General features: G+C 48.6%; 1 protein-coding gene across 1 annotated transcript in view; it reads right to left on the bottom strand.

Moving 5' to 3' along the window:
- Positions 1–1,388: 1,388 nt before the first annotated feature.
- LOC100749750 (protein dachsous) overlaps positions 1,389–24,681 on the bottom strand; it is a 229,991-nt gene continuing 206,698 nt past the window's right edge. The window contains exons 6-17 of the mRNA XM_033318889.1: positions 24,070–24,478; positions 20,242–20,520; positions 19,643–19,866; positions 18,678–19,344; positions 18,164–18,514; positions 15,391–15,717; positions 14,819–15,305; positions 11,112–12,057; positions 10,733–11,018; positions 7,330–7,626; positions 4,869–5,325; positions 1,389–4,795 (exon numbers count right to left, since the gene is read on the bottom strand). Coding sequence (XP_033174780.1) covers positions 2,467–4,795; positions 4,869–5,325; positions 7,330–7,626; positions 10,733–11,018; positions 11,112–12,057; positions 14,819–15,305; positions 15,391–15,717; positions 18,164–18,514; positions 18,678–19,344; positions 19,643–19,866; positions 20,242–20,520; positions 24,070–24,478 — 7,059 coding nt within the window. The 3' untranslated portion in view covers positions 1,389–2,466. The remainder of the gene's footprint in view (positions 4,796–4,868; positions 5,326–7,329; positions 7,627–10,732; positions 11,019–11,111; positions 12,058–14,818; positions 15,306–15,390; positions 15,718–18,163; positions 18,515–18,677; positions 19,345–19,642; positions 19,867–20,241; positions 20,521–24,069; positions 24,479–24,681) is intronic.

A 24,681-nucleotide genomic window follows, 5' to 3' on the forward strand; every position in this document is an offset into this window, starting at 1 on the left:
GGCCGCCCGAAAGTAGTAAAAGCGCTTTTTATTTGCCAAGCGTAGGGCAGCGTTAACTCATTGCCTGGTAAATATATCCCGTGACCGATCATTGTACTGCCACAAAATCTTTTGTACAGTGTGAATTGTGCGAATCGATGAAACAATTTCACGAAACATTTAACTAATCGAGAACCTTTCTTCGTTATCAGACAATGAGTGAAACCTTGCATGGTGCCACGATGACTTTGTGACGCTTGATCGATGTTCCCTTTTACATCGGATCTTGATCGATTCTTGACAATTACGTGGAAGAATATCGAAAAGTTGGTAAAGGGTTTTATGCAACATTTTGTGTAGCGTTAGAATCGTTGTGATATGAATCGATTAGCACGAGTCACGATAGTAATTACTTACAAACGTATCATACCATCGGTTAACGTTTGATAGATAGAACATCGTTAAACACTACCAATACGTAGACGAAACATTTCGAAAGAAAATGTAGATTCCTTTAGCGTTTATCCTACCGAATTTCATATTTGGACCATCGACAAACGTAGATCGGTGTATAGAAATCTTTACCGAAGATAGATCGACGATCTTAGAACCGAAGACATTTTTGTCCGAGATATTTGTCGACAAGTACCGAATCTGCGATTTTGCCTCTGTTTTCGATTAAACCTTAGGCCAATTTCTATCTCAAGTTACAGTTGCCGACTTTGTAACACATCCAAGAAGATGATTAAAAGGAAAAAAAAAACAGAAAAAAGAAAAAGAAAAGATGACATAGCGCTCGTAAACGAGAAGTTTCAAGACTGGACATGCCATTTAAATTACAATGTATTTATACCGTTATAGGAGAATTCTGCAAAGGATTCACTAATTTTAGGCACTAGAAACGTAGGTCGATACGTGTTCTCTCGTAGAGACTGTTTAATGTACAAATTAACTGGATAAATAGTGCTTCGTAGCGAGCTCTCCGTCGCTTGAAAAATATACACGGGTTCGTCGAGAAACTTGGAATAATTTTCGCAACTTCGTCGCCGTTTTCGTTTAACAATTTTGCTTTTCAGGTTTCCCGGTTGTCGAATTTGCGTCGAATCGTTTACCTTCGAGTTTTGCCGTAGCCCAACCGTTTGCGTAACATTGATTTTATTTTTCGTTCAAACTGCGTATACGAAAGCGCGCTTTGTTCGTAGTCTTATAATCTGAAAGAGCGAATAGAGAAATAATTTATCAAAATACTTCAAAGACTACATGTGAATATACTTGTAAGGCTCAACGTGTTGTATTACAAGACGCAGATTTATACAAGTCTGTCGTGTTCTTCTTTTCAAACATATTCCTTGCCTGTCTCCTTTAAATACCCACAATGAGATATATAGGGTTTGTAAACAGAAATCCGATAGATTCCTAAAAAATTCATTTATTTAAAATTCACCGTCAAGTGAATCCTGGGCTCACAGAAGAGTCTTTGTACAAAGAGTTGTTTTTTTTTATACAAAATATGACATACCTATTTCCTAATATTTTTATGTATATATATACCTGGCTGAGAAAAACGTTGTCGTCTTCCGTTACATCGAAATTCCAATTGGAAGACCAGCACAAAGTAAAAATGAAACGGGGCATGAAAAGGTATCTCCGGAGTTGCGCGAGCACGAATATCGGATCGATCAGTTCGCTCGTGTCGACGCATTTTCAATCCGTTGATATCGCCATGCTCGAGGAAACGTTCGTTCGAGCGATCGACCGATTCGTCTCGGTCTCTAACGAAATTAAGGTGACTGTACAGCCGCGCGTTTCAACGGGCATGGCACGAAGACACGGACTTCGAATCGAGACTATCGGTGCGCTATCGAGTCTATCTTTTGATTATAAGGCGTAATGGTCAATTTTTTCTTGTTTTTTCGCATGAGTATTATTTACACGATTGCTTAACGATTACGAGGCCCATTTCGGACTCCTCTATGTACAAACAAACGAGTATTATTTTAACTATCGATCGACCGACGATCGAAACGGCAAGTAACAGTCGTATATCTATGCTTAAAAAAATATCGCGCAATCGCCTCTTTTCCGCAGGTCATACGTTCTATACGTTAGGATCGTTGCGCGAGTACGAGAATACGGGATTATCTACAAACGTTCGTTTCGATTCTACAACTAGACGCGTAAAAGAGGCGTTCGTGACTATCACGGCGGAAATAAAAAAATGTGCACTTTGGCACCTTCGAGAATCTCGTCGAAGGTCAGTCAACTTAAAGTCTCTATTTTATACACACTGCGCTCATACTGTAATCACACGAAATCGGGTATACGCTAACGACGCTTTCAACGCGATAAACTCCGATTAAAACATTCTCTAAAATATAACTCGCAATTTTCGAATCGACGCTATCGAATATACGCGTTACCGGATCCAAGATATAACGGGACTAATACTAATATCTGACGCAACGCGACTATGATTTCGATATACCGTTAGATCCTTAATTCAGCGTCGGTAACTGGAATACCTCTATTGGCACTTTGACCGGACCTTTGAGTGGCAGGTGGCACCAAAGGACTGATACTAGGACTTCTGGTGGCGAGAGGAGATAAGGACGGAGAAAAACTCGGGCTAAGGGCCGCCGATGGGAAAGTGGAAGCATCGTGGCTGATCGGAGATCTTGGAAGAATGCCCCTGGCTAACGCGGGAGCCGCCAACGACCTAGGAGCAACGGAAGTGAGCAATGGCGGGGGCGGGGCTTTATGTACAGACTTGGTCTTGCCGCTGCTTCCTGAATTTCCGCTTTGAACGCTAGCAGCGTCGTCTTTCAGCCTGGCGATTTCGCTGAACACGTGAGCAAGTGGTTGATAATGAGGACCCCAATCCAGCAGATAGTCCCAATTGTACGATCCAGTCAGTTCCTCCTCGCTATGAACGATGGAACTTAGGGATCCGTTCATCGATGGACCTCCAGGAACTTCTAAACCCGACATCGGCCTTCCAGGTTCCCCGATTTTCCCATAAATCAAGGTGGCGATATCGGCTTCGGTGGCGGCCTCGTCCTCGAACAAGTGTAAGCTATCGAGAGGCAGCGCTTCAGGCGGTCTTCTCGGAGTACCAGCCGGAGGGTCGACGATGCCTAACCTGGCTAAATATTCCTGAGTATTGTGAACCGAGAGATCACTAGCCGAGTCTCCAGTCTGTTGGCCTTCGTTGATCATTCGAATCTCTTCGTCTTCTCCGTCGTCCTCGGCCGAGCCTCTGCCAGACGAGCCGGACTGGTCGCTGCCGGACAATTCCGAAGTCGCCTGTTGCTGCCCGGATTGACCAGAGGTACCATACGGTGGTATCTCATCGTACTTGGGGGGTGCAAATTGACAGGAAGCAGCACCGCTTCCACCATTGCCGTTCCCAGAGCCTCCGTTTCCTCCTGCACCCACCCCGGCAACGCTTCTAATCGGTATAGTATCGAAGGCGCTTGGATCCACGTAGCTATTGGACGCAGTGGCATTGCTCTCCCCGTTTAAACTCGGTTTCGTGCCCGGTTTCTTATGCCTTCGATTTCGAAGATGAAGGTAGAGGAAAATAGCACCAAAGACGATAACCAACAAAAGCAAAGCGATTAATAAACCTAACGCCCAATCGGCTAGGCCCCCAGTCGCTGCGACTGCCATGTTAGACCCAACATCGTTCGGGGTAGCCAAAGCTGTGGCGCCTCTAGCTTCGTTCACGTCGCTATCATCCGTCAAAGTGATTTCTACCACTGTCATGTTCGACAAAGAGCCCTGTCTACCGGAACTGGCACTGACCACTAACCTCGACGATTCCTCCACGTCCATATCAATGTGCACCAGCTTCTGCTTCACAATCAACGCGCCTGTGGTGCGATTCAGTTTGAAATAAGGGTGTTGCGAGGTCAGTTGATAAACGACTCGTCCGTCGGGACCTTTGTCTCGATCTGTTGCTGTTACATGACCGATCACCGTTCCAGGGATCACCTGAGCTCCGTTTTTAATACCGAATCTGTACATTCTTTCTGTGAATTGCGGGTAAAATTCATCCCTGGATTCGATCTCCACTCGGACTCTGACGGCTGCCGTTCGGCCACCTGTATCGGTTGCTCGTAGAGTGAACGCGTATCTGTTTCGCAGCTCATAATCAAAGACAGCGCGCGTCGTCACTGTGCCGGATTTTCCATCTACAGCGAACAATTTCCAGCTATCGTCGATATCGGAAAATCCGGTTGCCGCGGCAGATACTATGGAGTAGTTCAAAGATCCAAATATACCGCGATCCAAGTCCGACGCTCGCGCGGAAAACACGATCGTCCCGATCGGTTCGTTCTCTCCGACAAATTCCAGGTATTCAGAGACTGGGAACTTGGGTGAATTGTCGTTCACGTCTTCCAGGTGAATACGAAGCCTCGTCAAAGCGCACAGAGGAGAAACTGGATCGCTGTCGCACGCCATGACCACTAGATTGTGAATGTCTGGTTCGAGATCGCAGTCCAAGGTTGCGTTTACTTGAACAGCGCCGGTGGTTTTGTCCACGCGAAACAGACCACCGTCGTTACCGGAAGTAATTTCGTACGCTAAATTCGCAGCCACGCTGCCAGCCAGATCGTCGTCCTTGGCGCGCAACATGGCCACCGTGGTACCGCGTACTGCGTTCTCTTTGATCGATACTTGATGAAGATCCTCCAAGAAACGAGGGTAATTATCGTTCACATCTTCCACCGTAATGATTACCGTAACAGGTTCGTCTCCTACCAGCGACCCGGTCGTCATGTTTTCGTTCTTGGAGCCTAGTCGTAAAACGTATCTGAAAAATTCATAACCCTCGTTAGTGCCAAATTGGAATTCCTACGAAAACGTTAAAAATCGATCGTCCTTACTTGTCTTTCGTTTCTCTGTCGAGCGTTCTGGAGAGAATCAATTTGCCTCTGGATATTTCGAACGTTCCGCTATCATCGCCGGCAACGATGGCGCCGTCCAAAAGGTCCACGTCGGACAATCTCATCAAAGTGGTGCCCTTCAACGTATTTTCTTTCGCAGTGACCTTGTACTCTTTGCCGGGCAAGCTGCTCTTCAAGCTGCTCAATCGCACGACGACGGAACATATGGACGAGGCCGGTGGCTTACCGTAATCTTCCGCTACGATGGCCAACTCCACCTCTTTGGGCAAAGGTCTTGGTATCGCGGTACGATTAACCGTCAGAACGCCGGTTGCGGGATGCACTGAGAAACCTTTGGTAGCTTTCAGCAGATAATATCGTACTCGACTGTTGTCCTCTGTAAGGTCGTCGTCGGTCGCGTTTACCGTCAGAATTTCTTGCAAGTCCCCTCGTCCTTCTGCAACGACAAAAAAAGAATGACGAAAGTGAGAAAGAGAGAAGAGCTATCGATCGTAGGCAATCGTACGAAGTTTCCCTATATCGAGAGTACGATAAAGCGGAATGTAGATGAAAAAAGCTAAGTATTTGCACCGACGTATTGGGAATCGATCGTCGGTCGCTTCGGGAGAGTATACTTGAAAAAGCGCGCGGGACAAAGATCGAGGGATCATGGGCGCGAGGTCAAGTACCCTCTCCACCTCTTTTTGTTGGAGGTACCACGTCCTCGAGCAGCACCACCGCCACCACCAACTAAGTTCTTTCTTTTCTTGGTAAAGGAGGAGGATAAGCCGTCCTGACATCGGGCTGAACGGAAGTATGAAATAATAACCAGTTATATAAATCGCTCGGGCGAGCCGTGGGGCCAGCAGGATGGAGCAGCTCCGCAGCTACAAAAATCATTTCGATGCGTTTCAAATCGTCGGATAACTCGGCATTAATGTGCCAAGTTGCAACCTAAAGCGAAAAAGGAAGATAAAGAAGAAAGCTGGAATGAAACAGGAGAGAGAAAGAAAGGCGGAGAGGAGGGGAGGCTGAAATAAAACTTGGTGAACGCGCACCCCCTTGGGGATGTCCGAGGTGAGGAGGTAGGACGACCTCGGAGGAAAGGGAATTTGAACCGAGAAGTGACAGGTACTCTATAATTATTGCGAGACGCGTATGACCGTGGAGTATGCGTGTTCGCATCACGATTTGCAGTGGGACGAATTCTTATTACTGGCCGAGCTTCATTAATCCCACCTTCTTTTCGGAATATATCCTGCCTTCCCCGGACAGTTTAATACGATTTTGATAATCGCCAGATTAACCCGTCTTCCTCGTTCGTTTATCACGATATAAATGATCTGCGCACGATTCCTCCCTAGTGAGAGATCGGAAAGAGTGTCAGCGAGAAAATTAAACCTTGCTCGCCTATTCTCTGGAAATTCCGCGACAAAATAGCCCTACTGGAAGCGGCGTCATCGATCAATTGCGGAGAAGAGTATTTTTTAAAACGTCACTCTTGACTTTCCCACTCTATTTACGAATCTACGCGGCGAAGCCCGAGAGGAGACGAAAAGAGAGATGCAAATTCGCGAGGCAGTCACCATCGGAGCTCCCCCCTTTCAACTCTTTCCACGTCCACCTCCTGCCAATCCAGCCTCCCCTGTCACCCCTCTGCCGCCCACCCAAATGCACCATTAGGCGCGGGCCTATGTATTTTTAATAAGTTTCGAGAGTCTTCGAAGCCGGCGATCTCGGCCGGCGGTTGCAACGAAGGCGGCTTTTCGGCTGCCTCGCAAACGGTGTCCTCGCGTTTATTTATGTGCGAGGCGTTCGCAATTCTCCTCGTCTCCCTTCTGCTTCCTCTCCATCTCCCTTCCCCTCCCCCTTCGTCCCTTCTCCATGCCGTCTTTGCCATTCCTTTTCACCCGACCCCCTTTCTCCCTCTCTATTCTCTGCTCGCTGTGTGCTCCCTTCGGCGTTCGAGTAGCTAGCTTTTCATCGATCCTCTCCTTCATCCTTCCATTCTCCTTTCCTTTTCGTCGTTTTCGATGCTCGTCCCCCCTCGTCCGGCTTCTTCCGTTCTCTTCGCTTCTCTTTTCCGCGCTTTATCTTGGCGCGGTGTCAATTCGAGTTTGGAACACGGGCAACAAGACAACGTGTGTCTACTAAAAACCAGTTTTTAAACTCACGTTTATTTCGCGCCGAGAGACTTGCCTCGGGCCGTCGTCGTCCCCCTCGACATCTTTCTCTCCCTTTCCCTCGTTTCTTCGAGCCCCTTTCGCCGCTATTCCTTCGACGGAATATCGACCGAATAGGTTGCAACTCGTAGCTATGTACAGTTCACTGCGATCTCTTCTCCTTCAACGTTCACACGAGTCTACTAACTTCGCTTCGCAGGAAACTCTCCGACCAGGTTGGTACGGTATGTGGCAAACGATTCGCGGATTCGAAGAAAACGGCCACGAAAATTACTTACCAGGCAGCGTGGCGATGTAAGCGGATTGCTGGAACCGTGGAGCGTTGTCGTTGAGATCCATGACACGAACTATCAAGTCCGTGGTCGCCTCGTGAACACCGTCGCTGGCGATAACTTGCAAGCTGTATTCCGACCGTGTTTCGGCATCCAAACGTCTTCGGAGAACGACCTTGCCTCCGTATCTATCGATACTGAAAGGACCTGGACTGGTCACGTTACCAAATCGATAGCTCAGAGCCGGGGAACTGTCCACGTCGTTCGCCGTGATGGTGGTTAAGACGGTGCCAACAGCGGTACCTAACGCAAAACATCGCAAATGAAATTCAACTCGTTAGAATTTTACTGAAATTGGGAGGAAAATAGCGTTAAGTTCGTCGAGCGACACAGAACGTCCGCTCTTGATGAACCATTTAACTGGAACATCGAATGGCAGCCAGTTCATCGTGGTACAATGCCAGACTCCGTTGTTACTGATGAATGGCGTCGTTATACGGGCCAACCCGCTTCCCTTGATCTTTTTATTTTCGGCCAGAAGCCACTTTGTCACCGCCAGACGATCATGTGCGATACGTATACAGAGTATTATATATATATAGAGCGGTGTTGCAATCTCGGCCGAGCCAGACCGAGCTCTTCCGCGAAGTTAAAGACAGTTCGAGGGAGTCGCGTTTAAAATGCATTGAATCCTTACTTATCGGCTCTCTCTATCTCGCTGGTGCTAAGAAGAACGCTCGGCGAAGATTCGGTCTGCGGATCGTAGGCGATAATCTGCAGTTTGCCGTGAGCAAATTGTGAGAGAGATATCTCTACGAGCGGCCACTGGATATTAGAAATCGTACCACCAAACAAAAGTATCGTCGTTACTGTGAGGAACGATAACGTTTAAAATAGAATTTCGCGAAACGACAGAGTCTGGACAGAGATGAAGGACGAGCAGAGCGATACACGCGCCGATAAAGGAATTATTTTCCCATGAAGTGACGCGTCCGAATGACTCGGGGACTAGTTGGCACGCGGCAGCGTTCGCTCGTAAATTTCACGGGTGATCGTTAAAGTCGTGTAAATCGGTTTCGAGAGCGGCCACGGCCCTGAATGAACGCGTGGCTCGCACTGTACAAGCTCCGCGCCGCGCCATGCCGGTAGTGTTCCTCCGCCACGCCGCGCGTCATGCCACGGAAGTCGAAACAAAGATCTCTCTATCGGTGGATGTTCTCGTCCGCGTTTCCGTTTCTCTCTTCAAGCCCGCGATATTCCAAGAAACAGGCTGAGAGAGCAGGCAACCAGCACGTGGTAAAACTCGTTGCTCGCGAAATATATAAATTCACATCGGGTACTACTCGATCTCCGTAAGTTATATCGCGGTAATTCTGATTACCGGAGGTCCTCGGTATTCGCGGATTGGCTACGTAAATACGAATACGATGTCGGCGATGTGCTCCTTGTACGGAAAATGCGCTCGTCGGTGGTCTACCATTGTTTCGATTTCTCGTGTCAGTGCCACTTTCGGAACCGATACGATCGATGCTGTCGATTAAATCCTCCTTTGGATACACGTGTACGTGTGCAGCCGCGTACGTGTTCCCATCTAGCGGACGCGAAGGAAGGCCCTTCAGGAACAAAGGCGTGGGCTATCAAACATCGGCGAACCGCACCTCTCGTTTTAGGCTGAACGATAATTACATACGCCACGTTCACCGGGATAATTAAAAACAATTATCATGCGCTTCGCTAAAATATGAACGGACCCGACTACGAGATCGTTTTTTATCAGCGCGCGGTTCAATGAAGTAATCGTGTCCTCGATTTCATCGATTACTTTATGCCACGACCAAATTTTTCGCAATCGATCGCATCACAACGGGCGTAGAGACCTTCGTCGAGGCCTCCCACGTCATTGTCGAAGGGATACGTAGTCAAATCTTTGAGGTGATAATAAGCACGTAAAAAGGCTACCACGTTTCTGCATATTTAACACGTTACGCGATTGCGCTATTTAAATTCTATCGAATGCTGCATCCTCAATAGGGCTGCTATGTAGTAGTCTGGTTTACAGCGCGTTCAAGTTTTACGATGATACAAAGTAGATAGCGATCTCACGTTATTCCGTTCGCGTGAGAGCGCACGTTGTTTTGCGTTGAACCTTAAAAATATACAGTAAAAACCAAAAGAAAGACAGATAAGATAAGAAAAAACAACGAACAATCAAAAAGAATACAACAAAAACGTGGACGAAAGAAGAAAAGAAGAACAGGAGCAGGAGAAGGGGAAGTACTCCCATATACTAAGAGCGGAAGGATGAGAGGCACAAGAGAACGAAGTGAAGAATACGAAGCGCGTTTAAATCTCGCCGTCCGAAGACGGCAGAAAGCGCAGAGAAAAAGATATCGTACTGAACTATCAGAAAATTGTTCTACGTGTAGCTCTGATCAATTACTTTTACGTATCGCCTGTTCATCTATTTTTTACAGTCTATCGCCTTTCTTCATGTCATGTTTTTCAACATTTTGATCGTTACTCCAGCGAAAAAGCAGGTCTGCTCGAAAAGGTAGCAGCGCGAAGCCTGGTGTTTACGCGTTAAACTGGAGGCCACCTTCGCTCGGTGCCGTTTCATTGAATCGTATCTGTCAATGAGGAGCAATATGAAACGAATGTGAAGGACAAACAGCGTGGAACAACAGGAAGAACGAAGACCGCGAATTATTCAAACAGGCGTTCGCAGCCTCGCCTAAGTTATGCAGATTGTTCCGAACAGTTGGACTTTAATGCCGGCATAAATCCTTTCCCACTTAACTTTATACTTTGAGAGTAGTATGCACTCCTACCTCTGGTATTCGTGTCCCTTTCTTTTTTCCATTGCTCTTACTTTTCCCTTTCTTTGATCCCATCTCTTTTTCTCTTTCGTACACTTGCGTTCTCGAGCGTTTCGCCTCTCACAAGATACACTCGGCTTTGCCACGCGGAAACATCTCTTTCTACTTTCGACCAACCGATCTTTCAACAAAGTCGTTTAGAACTCGAGCGAATCGATGCTAACGAATTCCACGTAAAATAGGATAGTAAACGAATATGAAAATTCGATCGTTCTTTTCGAAGAGCGTCTGGTTCTGGAGTTATTGACCAACGCCGTGTTGGTCGTGAGGGAGCTAATTGCCGGCCGCAATTAAGCCGAAATTAAGAAGGTGTACGCGTATTCGTGTTTGCCCGTAATTTGTTTGCGCACGATCGCGACCAGATGAGACAAATAATCGGTGATTAACCTTCGCCTCGACCGTACACTGAGAAGAATAAACGCCATAATTGAACTATACGACCGGCATAATTAACTCAATGACATTTATATTCTATCTTTTGCTATCCTTCTGACCTTAATTTAGCGTCGTTAGTGATAATTAACGTGGCTTACCTTCGGAAACGGAGATGATACTGTGCTCTGGAAAAGTCGGTTGATTGTCGTTGATATCGATCACGCGGACGCTGAGAGCAGCCGTTCCGGTCAACTGAGGATTTCCTTGGTCCGTCGCGATTATCGTTAGTCTATATTTCTCTCGTATTTCACGATCGAGGACGATATTGGTTCGAACTATGCCGCTGTACGGTGGACTGATGGTGAACGCATTGTCCGGATTACCGTCGACGATATGATACAAGATTCTGCTGTTCATCCCTTGGTCCGCATCGCTGGCCGAAAGCTATGCAAACGAAACACGCGTATTATACGCCTCTGGCTTACAAGCTAGTGGAAACTTTAAATTATTGTTAACATATCGACGTTATATTTTTACCTTGACGACAAAGTCTCCTTTGACGTTGCCTTCCAGGACCGTTGCCGAGTACTGTGTTTGAGTGAAGATCGGTGGATTGTCGTTGACGTCGGACACTTTGACTACAACCTTCACGTATGCTTCCAAGGGATCGGGACCGCTGGTTCTAGCAGCTACAGCGAGCACATGCTGCGAACTTTCTCTAGGTTTCTCCTTGGATTGCTGTCCTTCCAGAGATCTACCCCATGAATTCGTTCGACTGTCATCGGTTTGTTCTTCCACAGGTTTCACCCTCATATCGGTCCACAATTCCGCGTCCAACCTAGAGGGATCATTCACGCGCAACAAGCCGGTATCTTCGTCGATAATGAACGTGCCAAAGTCGTTGCCCGATCCAAGGGAGTATGAAACGTGTTGCCTTCTACCGTCCGACCGAACGGCCGAGACTTGGACTACTTCGGTGCCAGCCGCAGAATTTTCCTGAATAACAACTTCGTACGACTCGTTTTGAAATTTCAACACTGGCGCCAAGTCGGCGAGATCCCCGACTTGCAGTTCGATCAATCCTCGAGTGCTTTTCGGTGGATTTCCTTTGTCCCTGGCCAGCACCTCCAAGTGATACGTCTTGCCGTTATCCTGCGACAGAGATAACGCCGCAGTAACGGCACCTGTACTTGGGTGTATCCTGAATTTAGGCTTCTCTTGCTCGTGCAGAAAGGAGTAGACCACTTCTCCATTGGGACCGTCGTCGGCGTCGGTCGCCACTACTCGCAGAATGTTCTTCTCTGGCTGAGTGCCGATCGACACGCGGGCACGAAAGGGATACTCGTCGAAGACAGGGGCATTATCATTGACGTCGCTCACTCGAATCTCGACCGGGATCGTGGTACTCCTGGCGTCGTACTTGCCGCTGTCCGTAGCTACCACCACGAAGTTGTAGGAAGTTTGGCGTTCGCGATCCAAGGGGCTGCGGAAAACAATCGGGCTAGAGACATTCGATGGATTGAACGAGTGGCGAAAATTCGCGATAATTATGGACAAAAGGGAAAGGAAGAATTTTTTGGCGGGACGGACAAGCCGGAAAGCTCGGTTACATTAGCGACTGGCGAAAATTACGTTCGGTTCAGAGCTCGTTTCCCCTGCGCATCAGATGCATCTTTAATTCTGATTTACCGGTCAATAGACGATTGTTCGAACCAGGAGAACGGGCCGGATTTAAGGCGGAAGGTGGCAGCGCAGCGTAGCGCGACGGCGGATAGCTTGTTTGTCTGACGGAAGCCTTAATCGTGCACAGCGATCTTGTGTAATCCACGTCCGCCATTACCATAACTCTGCGGATCCTCCATGGCGGCTCGCTGGTCGCCGTTTCGTGTCTTAAATCGCGCGAAAGCCGGGGAAGGTTGGCTGTTTTTTCGCCGTTGCCACTGAGCGAATTTAGCGTCCCCGTCCTCGTGAGCTATACGCCTCGAGAAATCGCTATATCGACTTAGGGCTCCAACTCTCTCCCTCCTTTTCCGGATTTCTACGCCTCCTCAACTGAATAGTTCAGCGCGTTTTTAAACATCTTTTTCCCTTTGGCCGGCACTTTAGCCGCTATCTAGAATTTACTCGCTAGGAGGTATTGCTCTCCTGCTTCGATACATCCGTGAAACCAAACAGCGCGACGTCTTTATCGCGCATGTTAATTCTAATCTAATTATACTATCGTGGCAAATTTTTCGCTCGACCCACGGCTCGAATGCATAATTTGTTCCCATTGAAAGTAACCGTTTAACGAGTAACATTCAATTGTCGGGTATTTTTTCTAGAATCCCGGTCAGATAGCAGCGATAAAGCGAGTCAGGGGTAATTTATCGTATCGCTGGACTTTGTCTTTATTAGCCGCTTGGAAAAGTCACGCGAACCTTGCGAATTCGCGGGCCGGCAATAAGCACCGGCTGAGCTCGACAATGTCTTTGCCGCGTATACACTGCCTGCTTCGTATGTGCACGTAATAACCTTTAACGAGCGTGGAATAATAATCGTGCGCCGGTAGCGCGCAAAATCGACGCGGTTATTTACGATTTAACCGAGCAGAGCCGAGAGTCGACTCTCGCTGCTGACCGTCGCACCGTGCGATTATACGAGCGCGGCTATTTTTATTTACACCGTCTAGATGCGAGATAATATTCTTCGAATCGCTTCTGTTTGAAAATCATCACCTCCGCTAGGATGATGTCGCATCGATGTTCACAGGATTCGTACCGCTATGGTTCGATTAATCGTCCGAGCGCAACGTTATCGATACCGAATCGTCGTTCCTATTCAAGTTAGTTATCAATCCCATCTCTTCCGGGTGGTCCTGGGAATGGACATGGGGAGAACTTTTATACACCTACTCGTAGCGAACCTCCGCGCTGCTAAACCCGCTCGGGCCATCGAGGTAACAGCAATAGCAACAATACCAACAACAACGCGATACAACCACGCGGTTGGTGACTACCGATTGGGAAGAGGAACGAGCGCCGGCAGCAGCCGCGGAGCGAACGACGGAGAAAGAAAGTTCGTCCGAACAAGTGGTGGGAGGAAAAAGGGACGGAGAAAGAGTCGCAGACAGAGATCGCGAAAGAGTGGCCCGACCGGGATCTGGTTTTGCATATCAGGCTTTTTGCCGGCTGAAATAATGCATTGAAATGCCACATGGTGCCCCGCTGAAATGACACACGGCTGTCGCGCGGCAAAAGTACGCTTCTGCGTGCCTCCTCCCGACTACCGACACCCTTCATCCTATAGATCTCCCTATTTCTCGGTTTGCTGCTTGTTTGTCTTTCCTTTTTTCTTCCTTCCTCGTTCTTTTTCTTTTTTGCCTTCCTCTTCTTCTACTCCTCCTTCTAATTTTTGTCTCTCTTCAACGATCCTACGTACTCGTCTGCGTCTCTATCGAAAACGGAACCAACACGGCCGATACCATTCGATGTCGTTTCGACGAACGAACTAACAAAAATATAGGAGCTTTCGTTTCGCTGGGGATTACGCGAGTAATAACGCGGCAAGATTCGAATGGTGACGAGATCGGAGTTCGTGAGACCCTCGGTGAAATTTAATCAACAGTGTTCGACCTTGATAGAACGGAAGCTACGGAAGGACTGGAGATTTAACGACGTCTCGCGATACGAGTTTATTGCGCGCATAATCGCAAAGGGCAGAAGGGCACAGAAGAGAAGGACGAGAAGGGAGATGCGGGCGAAGAAAGGAGACAGGAGAAGGAAGAACACGTTGATCCGTGCCGACGGGTTATGCATATGGAATCAACTAATCGACCACAGTGCATCGTTCGCGAGTCGCATCGACTGACTTTATAATTCTACAAGGTTCCTAGACCTTCCACCTCCTTCCATCTCTACCAACTTCTTGTCCGATGGTTTTTTTCATTTCTGTATTTTACCCGCTCCTCCCATGCGTCTACTCCTCGTTTTATGATGACAGTACCGACGTAATATCCCACCGGCGATCCTAATCTCACCCGCAATAAAGATTGCGCAGTAATTAACGCCAGGATGAAATTAGTTTGCTGGAAGAGCTCGCGAAAGAAAAAATTCAATGTGGGAGAAGGGACAAGACGTACGTAAAGAGACTAGGACGAGATCACCAAAAGCTCGGTGAGAACATTGTTCTCGGATAAAGACTGAGTGAAAAAAAAGTCTTCGTTCGATTGTGATAGTTAAAGATAGAGGACGTCGGTTACTCACCCAGCAGTTGTAATGACACCCGTTAGGTTGTCAACTCTGAATAGCCAGCTCGTTTCTTCGCCGATAGCGTAGGTGATTTTTCCATTCACTCCTTGATCAGGATCCGTCGCTCTCACGGACATGACGCTAGAATCTGGTGCCACATCCTCGGAAATAGTTGCCACGTACTTGCTAGGATAATAGTTTGTCGGGTAATTGGAAGACCCATACGAGAAGCCGTTGGACAAAGCGAATCCGGGATACTCGGAGCTTGGAACAGGCCCTCGAGGTCTCGATTCGGTATACTGATTCTGAACGAATGATGGAGCGTTGTCGTTCACGTCCAGCACGATTACGGTTAAGTTACATCGTGTCTCCAAGCTGGGCCGACCTTTGTCCTTGGCTGAAATCGTCAGGATGTACTTGGATACCGCTTCCCGATCTAGATTCGACATCGACAACATTCCGGTTATGGAGTCCAGGATGAACTTTGCGCCAATGTTACCACCTAAAAAGCCACCAGAACAATGAAGCTTGTATGTATGCATAGATGGACGAAGGGAAACAGTAGGTGGAACCTCGAAGCGTCTTACCTACGATACTATAATAAATTTCCCCATTTTTTCCCTCGTCGAGATCAGCCGCAGCGATCGTGTGAATCACGGAAGTCCCTTGGTTCTCGGGTACGGCGAGCGTGTAACAGGAACCTGGTCGAAATTCGGGGCTGTTGTCGTTTTCATCCATGACTAAAACTTCGAGCGTGCTAATATCCAACAATTTGCTGGACCTCGCTAAAATCGGAACGGAATAGTGGGACACTTCCTCGCGATTCAGAGGTCCACGCAGGGTCACTAGACCGTTCGGTGTAACGGAGAATTTGTCCGCGGCCAGATTGCTTGGAATACTGAAGCTGACGTTACCTGCGCAATCATATCAAAACCTTCGTCAACGTTCCAGTCGATATTTTCATCGATAGATATTCAACGCGTGGAATAAAATTAAGCTCTTTTTTTTGAAGTTACGGTCAACCGAAGCACGTTACAAGAAATTAGGACCACGCGACTGAGACTCGTTTCCTCGCAAGATCATTATCCTGTCGGGTCCTTTCCGAAAATCTGAAATTATTGGTCAGTTTGCATACGTAAATGTGTGCCTTTAAAGCGAAAGCGATCGAATCCCTTGGTCGGAGATCGACACGTAGCGCGAGGCGATAAGCTTCGTAAATTCCTGAAAATACACCAAGCAAATTCGATTCGCGAAATAGCTTTGTTCTTTCGATTACCGGACACGGATCGAAACCAGGAGTGAATGGGAAATAACAAGAGAGAAGAAGGAGATAAAAAGCAAAGGATCTTAGCCCCGTAGCAATTATACTCAACGCGTTACGACCGCGAAACTACGGATGCTTGCAGAATTTATACGAGAGAAAATCGAGATTTAGGCGGGCACGATCCGCGAAACGCGATCGGATAGGAAGAATATCGTTTCAAGGAATACCTACCGGTGGTCGCGTTTGGCCGTATACAAGGAAAACAATCAAAAGTGTGGTCGAGACGAAAGAATTTTACGACAAATCCGAGTACGGAATATTCCATTCGCGTGGTCATCGTTTTCACTCGAAGGAGTGACGTCTTCCGGTGGAAGCCAGAGTTTAATGCATTCGTTATTATACACAAATTCCGAAGGACGATGCGCATTAAACTACCGCGGCAATACTTTTAGCTAACATAGAACAAAGAGACGCACTAGCGATCGTTCGGTATTTCTCTCTCGTATCGTGAACGTGGCCAGAAGAGCATTTGGCCGGGTCTCGTGTGTATTCCGTATTCGTAGACGCAGCAGAACGGTAGTTACGGTGACGACACGCACACGCTCGTGCCGCACGTACGAGGGTGTCGGTGTTGGTTGGAACCGGTGATTTGCCTATGCGTACTGCGGCAAGCTGGCGGCACGATGATATACGCGGCCATTGTTTCGCCCTGTCCCCTTTCGTTCTTCCTTTTCATCCGCCCTCCCTGCTGCGATGCGGCGCGGTGGCTCGCTAGCGGTTCCGGACCCCTAACAGCAACCTCGTCCTTCGGGGTATCTCATAGGGACGCGGAACCCTTTGCAAGTTGTGCAGGGCGCGCTAATGCGCTCGTCTGATACACGGGCACCGGTCTAGATAAGCGCAAAACGAGCGATATACCATATTGTCGGTCGCACAGAATGTTTTGCTACGAGACCGAGAATACCTAGTAGATTTTCTGCGCACGCTTTTAGCGATCATTATGCTCGTGCTCTGTCTCATCTGCTTTACGGTCCGTTTTTCTATTCGAAAAGTGGGCGGCCGGAACTGAAGGTGGAGAAAAGGCAACGCGGAGGACTCAAGAGGAAAGCGGAGCACCAAGGAGCGCGGTCATCTAACGCACACCGTCGAACCTCTATCTACGAGAATGAAATTTTCTCATCGGCGGAATTCTCCGAGGAGCTTTTAACGTGGCGGCAAGCAACCATATTGTGGGAGAAGAGAGAATGGTGTGAGAGAGGGGGAGAGAGGGAGAGTATCGCGCAGACGTAGCACGCGGATGGAACGCACTTTCGAACAGGGGGGAGCCAGACCCAGAGTCGTTTCGCTGAATTTACTATAATGTCCGGTACCAGCCAGATTCGAGGCAATTATTCGTGGTATTTTCATAGCAGAGCTTTCCTATTAGCAGGAGTGGCCATTCGCAGCGGTTATATTCCTTTCTGGCAGTCCGACATGTAGGTGGCACATAACTGCGCAAACGCTGGCGCGCGGCGACAGCCAAACTCGAAAATCCGTGGAGCAGAACGTAGAAGAAGGGATGGAAAGAGATACGAGAGAAGAGAGGGCACAAGCCGGGACAAGATAGCAGAATGTAATTTCACCTTCTGCTGGTATAGGGAGCGCTAAATTGACAGCCCCTCCTGTTCCGTCGCACTTTATGCAGCGACGCACCACCGAAACAATAAGGACGCTCGCGGAACACCTAAAAGGATAGCCGCGCGAGAGCCCCATTTTTGGTCCTCTCGTGCATCCTTGTCGTACAACGGCGGTGTGTGCGTGTACGCGAAAGAGATCGATAAGTTTCGAGGCAGCCGAGTTCAGCTTTGTCCCTTCGCATTATCCTTGCAAGCGTTAACCGAATATACACGGTTCTATCTGATCATCTTTCGCGAATGATATACGAGCATCGGCGGATATTTATCAATAAACTGACCGGTTGTAAACCCAACGCGAGTTTTATTTCGCGTATTTAATGGGAATAAAATGGAATCGAGAATCGCGATCTTGACGATCCGCGCGCTCGCGGTTCGCCGGTCCACGATAACTCTTTGAGAGAGATCGCGGTGCACGCTTACCCTGATCGGCGATGATAGGACCGGCGACGTTTAGAACCGGTGCTCCGACCTGGAGGTCTTCTGAAATTCTAGCTACGGGGTTGGCGAGCAGTAGCCGAGGAGGTCCGTTGGTCTGTCCAGAAGCCAACGTCAGAATCAGCCTGAGAGTGGACTTGCGCGGTGGGGAACCGTGATCGTTCGCCGTAATCTCCAGCTCCGTCGACCTTACCATCGGCCTCTCCAGGCTCACTATACCAGATTCGTAACCCACCGAGAATCTCGCCTCCTCGTTCGCCGATGTAATCACATACGATACACGGCCATTGTCACCTGCGTCTTTATCCACGGCGACCACTCTCACGAGCATCGCCCCTGCAACGATGCCAATTTACGATAATGCTGCTTTGTAATTGAATCGCCCGTCTCTGCGCGTTAGCGCGGCAAACTGAAGCATCTCTACGTGTTTAAGATTCGATTAAACTCACTCGTTGCTCTTGCCTGAAAGAGCTAAATCGCATAGCAGAGAGTCACTCACCTGGTAAGAGGTCCGGCGTGACCGCGACTTTGGTCGATTCCGGGGCAACGAAAACCGGGTCGTTGTCGTTCTGGTCGAGCACGATGATCCTCGCGGTCACGGTCGAGGCTAGTTGCTCGCCGGGAGGAGCGCGATCGGACGCCTTCAGGATCAGCATGTACTCGGCTCTTTCCTCCCTGTCGAGAGGCCTAGCCAAGGTTAGAGCGCCGGTCAGCGAATCGACCGCAAAACTACCTCTCGATGGAAATTCGGCCACCAGACCGTATCTAAGATCGCCGTTCAAACCGCTGTCCAAATCGATGGCCGTCAAATTGTAGATGGTAGAACCGATCACCGCCTTCTCCGAGACTCGAACGGTTATCGGATCTTGCGGCCATCGGGGTGGATTGTCGTTTGCGTCTTCGATCACGATCTTCACCGAGACGGCGATGCTCTGAGGGTTGCCGATCGACGTGGTGTCCAATGCGCGAATCTCTAGGTGGTATTCACTAACGTTTTCGCGGTCGAGAGAATGAGCGACCACCAGCTGACCGGAGCTACGATCCACATCGAATGCTGGAAACTCGCTGATGGGTGTCAGGGAATCCAAAGTGAAAGCCACGCGGCCTGCTGGACCCGCTCCCGACACCGATCCCACTGCTTGTCCGATACTGGCGTCCTCGCGTACCTAAACGAATCGAGTTACGCGATTTTTTCCTAATTAGTAAGATCGTAAAAGCCGAAGCAATAGTTTGATTCCGATTTAAAGTGCCCCTTTAAAATTTATCCCTTTCCTCCGTAATTAACTTTTTACCGCTTTGCGAAAGAAGAGTTGTCGATGCCTGAACGCCTTCGAACGTGCGCGCGCGCCCATCCTACGAGATGCTTTATCAGCCACGATGCTCATAAATCGCGCGAAAAATCCGAATGAATCGACCAGTGAACGAAAGTTGCATAGCGGTGGCGACGAGGTCGATGATACTCACGTTAAAGGCAAGACTGCTGCTGGTGAAGGTCGGCCGGTTATCCGCCAGCGCTAAAACCTCGACTCTTAACGCGCGTATACCATGTCGCGGTGGTCGGCCTGCATCCGTCGCCTTTACGGACACCCGGTATACGTTCCGTTCCTCGTGATCGAGAACCGCCTTCGTTCTGATCATGCCGGTGATCGGATCAATGGTGAAAACGTTGTAACCATCCGAGTCTCGGTCTGTGGAGGTTAAGGTTAGTCATGAGAGTACGATAATCGACACTCGGTGAAAAACTCGCGTGATCTCGACAGTGAGAACGAATAACGTTAAAACACCATTAAGGAAATAGCAATATTACGGTTATTCAAACTCGTTAAGCATGTATCCGACTGGCTCGAAAGGGTCGAAACGACTCGTAAACGTTCTTGAGAAAATCGGATGGCAATCCTAACGAGAACGTATAAACACAACCCGTTCGAGTTCGTCTTTAAGACCGTGCATAATTGTCTTGGTAATTGGATAACTAATTTCTTCGAACGCGCTTTCTTCCTTTTCGTGGATCGAGACGAAATCGCTTCGATTCGATCCGTGTTTCTTCGGCTGTAACGCATTACCTTTCAAAATCGTGTAGGTTACGGACGCATTTTCGCCGAGATCCGTGTCCAACGCTCTAACCCTCGCTACTTCCGTTCCCGGTGGTTGTTCCTCCCTGACGCTCACCACGTCCCCTTGCGGATCCACGATTTCGGGCGAGTTGTCGTTCACGTCCAGTACGGTAACCTTCAATGGTACCCTGGCCGCTCTGGACGGGGTTCCTTGATCTCGTGCCTCGAGGACCAGCTCGTGCACTCCTTTCGTTTCCCGATCCAGCGGCTCTTTAGTCGTGATCTCGCCTGAAAATCACGAACGAAAAGATGAGTCGCGTTTCGTTCATTTTCTAGGATATCCGAGACGTTTCCCACTCGTATTTATTTCGATTCACCGCATCGACTCTTTAGATCGGTACGAGAATATGCTCGTGATACGGAGCGAGAGATCGCTCAAATGAGATGGAAATACCGTAAATATCTTGACATAGAATTCGTGTACGTACGTGGAACGGACGATCATCGATCGACATTGTGCGAGGAAATCGACCTTATCGATTTTCCTGGACAGGAACGATTAATTGGACAATCGCTGTTCATATGCTCGCTAAGAAACGTCCGTTCAACCCGAATTCCTCGGTCGCGCCTCGACACCGGCTATCATATTTCGTTTCCGTCCTCCTCTCGCATATTATAATTGCAATATGGATGCGTATACAGTCGCGCGTGTAACGAGCATCGTTGTAATTACGTATCTCGCGGTACAGACGGACCGCAAAAGTTACGAAGGGTAGGGAGGCTGAAGGAAGAGAAAAAGAAGAAGAAGAGGAAGAAGGAATGGGACGAGAAGGAGGAGGCGGAGATAGAAAGAAAGAAGGAACAGAAAGAAGAAACGTAAAAAGGAGAGAGGGAATCTTCTCGAGCTGTCTTTTCGACGGGTCAGCGCATTAATGGGTAATTAAGCAAACGCCTAGCCGGCCGAGCAAAACTATTCCAAGATGTGGAAAGGAATGGGGAAAACAATTCGTATAAGGGGTCGAAGGAAGGGCTTCGGTGTTCGTAGGACACACGAGACACCCGCGTGCCTCTACGAATTCTCGACGTACCTAGTCCAGTCCGACGCGTCCACCTCGTCTACCAGCGCCGACAGAACCCCGTCGACGTCGCCGTGCTCGTCGTTTAGAAGACAAACGATCGACGGAGGAACATGCAAACGAGCCGGCATCGAGGGATACCATCGCGGAACAATAAGAAGTATATCGTAGGACGCGTGCTAATGCGTTTCTCGTGTTAACCGTGGGACCGTGCGACGAACTTCTTTGCCCCCTTCAGGAACCGGCTCTCTTTCCGTTCCCGCGCGTTTCTTCCAATATTTGGAAATCCATGCTCTTCCGAGACTGCGTTAGGGAAACTCGTTCCGCGCCGCCACGATCAATAAGAGATTTCTTAGAAGCTGTGGAACATATACCCAAACTGGCCAACCGACCAACCGCTCCACGATTTCCCGCGTTTCACCGCTATTTAGTTTTCCGCTAATTTCTCGCATAACTATCGGTGACAACGCGTGCAAGTCGAGTAGAACCTTCCGAAATCAAAGATTAATATACAAGTACCGCTGCGACGGAACAACTGGATACTTCCGGCAGAGAGAGGCAACGGTTATTTTTATTTCTCTGTAGCGAAGGTTCGCACTGGAATGACTGGAGAAGAGACCCTCCTCTGCAAACAGGCAGGCCGGTGCACCAACCAGCGAGACTTCTCGTGGATACGAGAGGAAGACCGACCTGGTCTCGAACCAGCATGTACACAAATACTCTCGTGTCGCATGCCAATCAAAGCACGTATGCGCGTAGCATACGAGAGGCAACGTGCGTGCTCGTTTCGCGGTGTGTGCTGAACCCTTTCTGGTGATTCGTTACACGCCGGTAAGGTGAAAGCACCACTCTTACGGGATTATACTTTGATATCCACGAAGCAGGGGAGATGTTACAAAAACGAAATAATCGCGCCACTGTTCGTATCTCCGATATTGCGTTGTATGGTCTTCCAATTAAAGGCATTCGTATCAAAAATAAATTTACGCTCCTTCGCTTCTTTTTCTTCGACTTCGACCGCTATAAATCTTGAACGCGCGCCAAAGCCGAGAGACGCGCGTCCACCAGAACGAACGACAGAGCTTTGGATCGACGGAGGAACATGCAAACGAGCCGGCATCGAGGGATACCATCGCGGAACAATAAGAAGTATATCGTAGGACGCGTGCTAATGCGTTTCTCGTGTTAACCGTGGGACCGTGCGACGAACTTCTTTGCCCCCTTCAGGAACCGGCTCTCTTTCCGTTCCCGCGCGTTTCTTCCAATATTTGGAAATCCATGCTCTTCCGAGACTGCGTTAGGGAAACTCGTTCCGCGCCGCCACGATCAATAAGAGATTTCTTAGAAGCTGTGGAACATATACCCAAACTGGCCAACCGACCAACCGCTCCACGATTTCCCGCGTTTCACCGCTATTTAGTTTTCCGCTAATTTCTCGCATAACTATCGGTGACAACGCGTGCAAGTCGAGTAGAACCTTCCGAAATCAAAGATTAATATACAAGTACCGCTGCGACGGAACAACTGGATACTTCCGGCAGAGAGAGGCAACGGTTATTTTTATTTCTCTGTAGCGAAGGTTCGCACTGGAATGACTGGAGAAGAGACCCTCCTCTGCAAACAGGCAGGCCGGTGCACCAACCAGCGAGACTTCTCGTGGATACGAGAGGAAGACCGACCTGGTCTCGAACCAGCATGTACACAAATACTCTCGTGTCGCATGCCAATCAAAGCACGTATGCGCGTAGCATACGAGAGGCAACGTGCGTGCTCGTTTCGCGGTGTGTGCTGAACCCTTTCTGGTGATTCGTTACACGCCGGTAAGGTGAAAGCACCACTCTTACGGGATTATACTTTGATATCCACGAAGCAGGGGAGATGTTACAAAAACGAAATAATCGCGCCACTGTTCGTATCTCCGATATTGCGTTGTATGGTCTTCCAATTAAAGGCATTCGTATCAAAAATAAATTTACGCTCCTTCGCTTCTTTTTCTTCGACTTCGACCGCTATAAATCTTGAACGCGCGCCAAAGCCGAGAGACGCGCGTCCACCAGAACGAACGACAGAGCTTTGTGCGCACCGTGGAAGCCGATTTCATTAAGCGTTTTCGAGGACTTACGAAACCCGCGTCTGAAGATCTATCGTGTCGTTTCTGTCTGGTGCTTCTAAAGGCTTGCACAATCGTGCAGGGTATCGCTGTTTAACAATGGTACGCAACATCACCAGAACCGTTCCCGAGTTGACGTAAGAGCAACGCGTAAATTAACAGCGTCGATGGCCGAGGGCTATTTAGTAAATTAATCGCTTCTTTCTTCCTTTTCTTCACGCCTTGCTCAACGCCCGGTTCGAATTCAATTCGAATACGCTTCGTTCCTTTCTTTCCGTGCTAGAAAGCTAGAGACGTAACGCGATCGCGTAAATTCCTTTCCAACATGTGTGTCACTATAAAAAAGGAACATCGAGCTGTAAATGTGTTCGATATCGTACCGAACTGCGTTCGATATCATGGTATGTTAATTATATCGGAAATTCGGACAGTATATAGAATTCGTTGATATTTTCCTGGACAGTTCTAGTCGTGTGGGATTTTTTTGTTTGAACGTTCAAGCGCTCATAACTGTATCAGCTGTATCATAGTCGGCTGACAGCTTTCGCAAACACTCGAGCGTCGACGAGAAACAAGTAAGTACGCGCACACCGGATTAATATCGGTTATGCAAACAGAGGAAAAAAGTCAGAAAGGAGAAAAAGATCTTACCTGTATCAGGATCGACGGTGAAACTGCTGTTGGCCTGGACCACCGCGTATCTGAGCAGGGCGTTTTTCCCAAGATCGGAATCAGAAGCACTCACGGATCCGACCAGCGTACCCGAGGGTAGATTCTCCAACAGGTCGAATCCGTAAAAATCCTTCTCGAATCGGGGATCGTTGTCGTTGTCGTCGAGCACCGTGACCAGCACGGAAGCGCTCGCGGTCGCGGCCGGAGAACCGTTGTCGGTCGCGAGAACCGTCAGCGCGTGCCGATCCAGGGTCTCGCGATCGAGAATCTGCGCGAGGTAAATCCAACCGGTATTAGGACTGATCCGGAAGGCCGTTGATCCTTGAAGACGGTAACTCAGCCTCGCATTATTGCCCGTATCAAGGTCCACCGCGGTCACTTGAAGAATCTGTGTAGAGGATAGGAACAAGTTTGTTTTACGAGCGTGTTTTTAGGTAGGTCGATACAACGGAAAAACGAGTACGACAATTACGATACTTCCTCGGCCTCGCAAAGAGGGAGAAATCTGAATTTCTGCGATGTAAACGTTTCTCGAGGAGACGAAAAAAAGCCGATGAGATCGATGAAAAAGAAGGCAGCGGCGGTGAGGTG

This window comes from Bombus impatiens, unplaced genomic scaffold (assembly GCF_000188095.3).
Source record: "Bombus impatiens unplaced genomic scaffold, BIMP_2.2 scf_0129, whole genome shotgun sequence".
Lineage (NCBI taxonomy): Eukaryota > Metazoa > Arthropoda > Insecta > Hymenoptera > Apidae > Bombus > Bombus impatiens.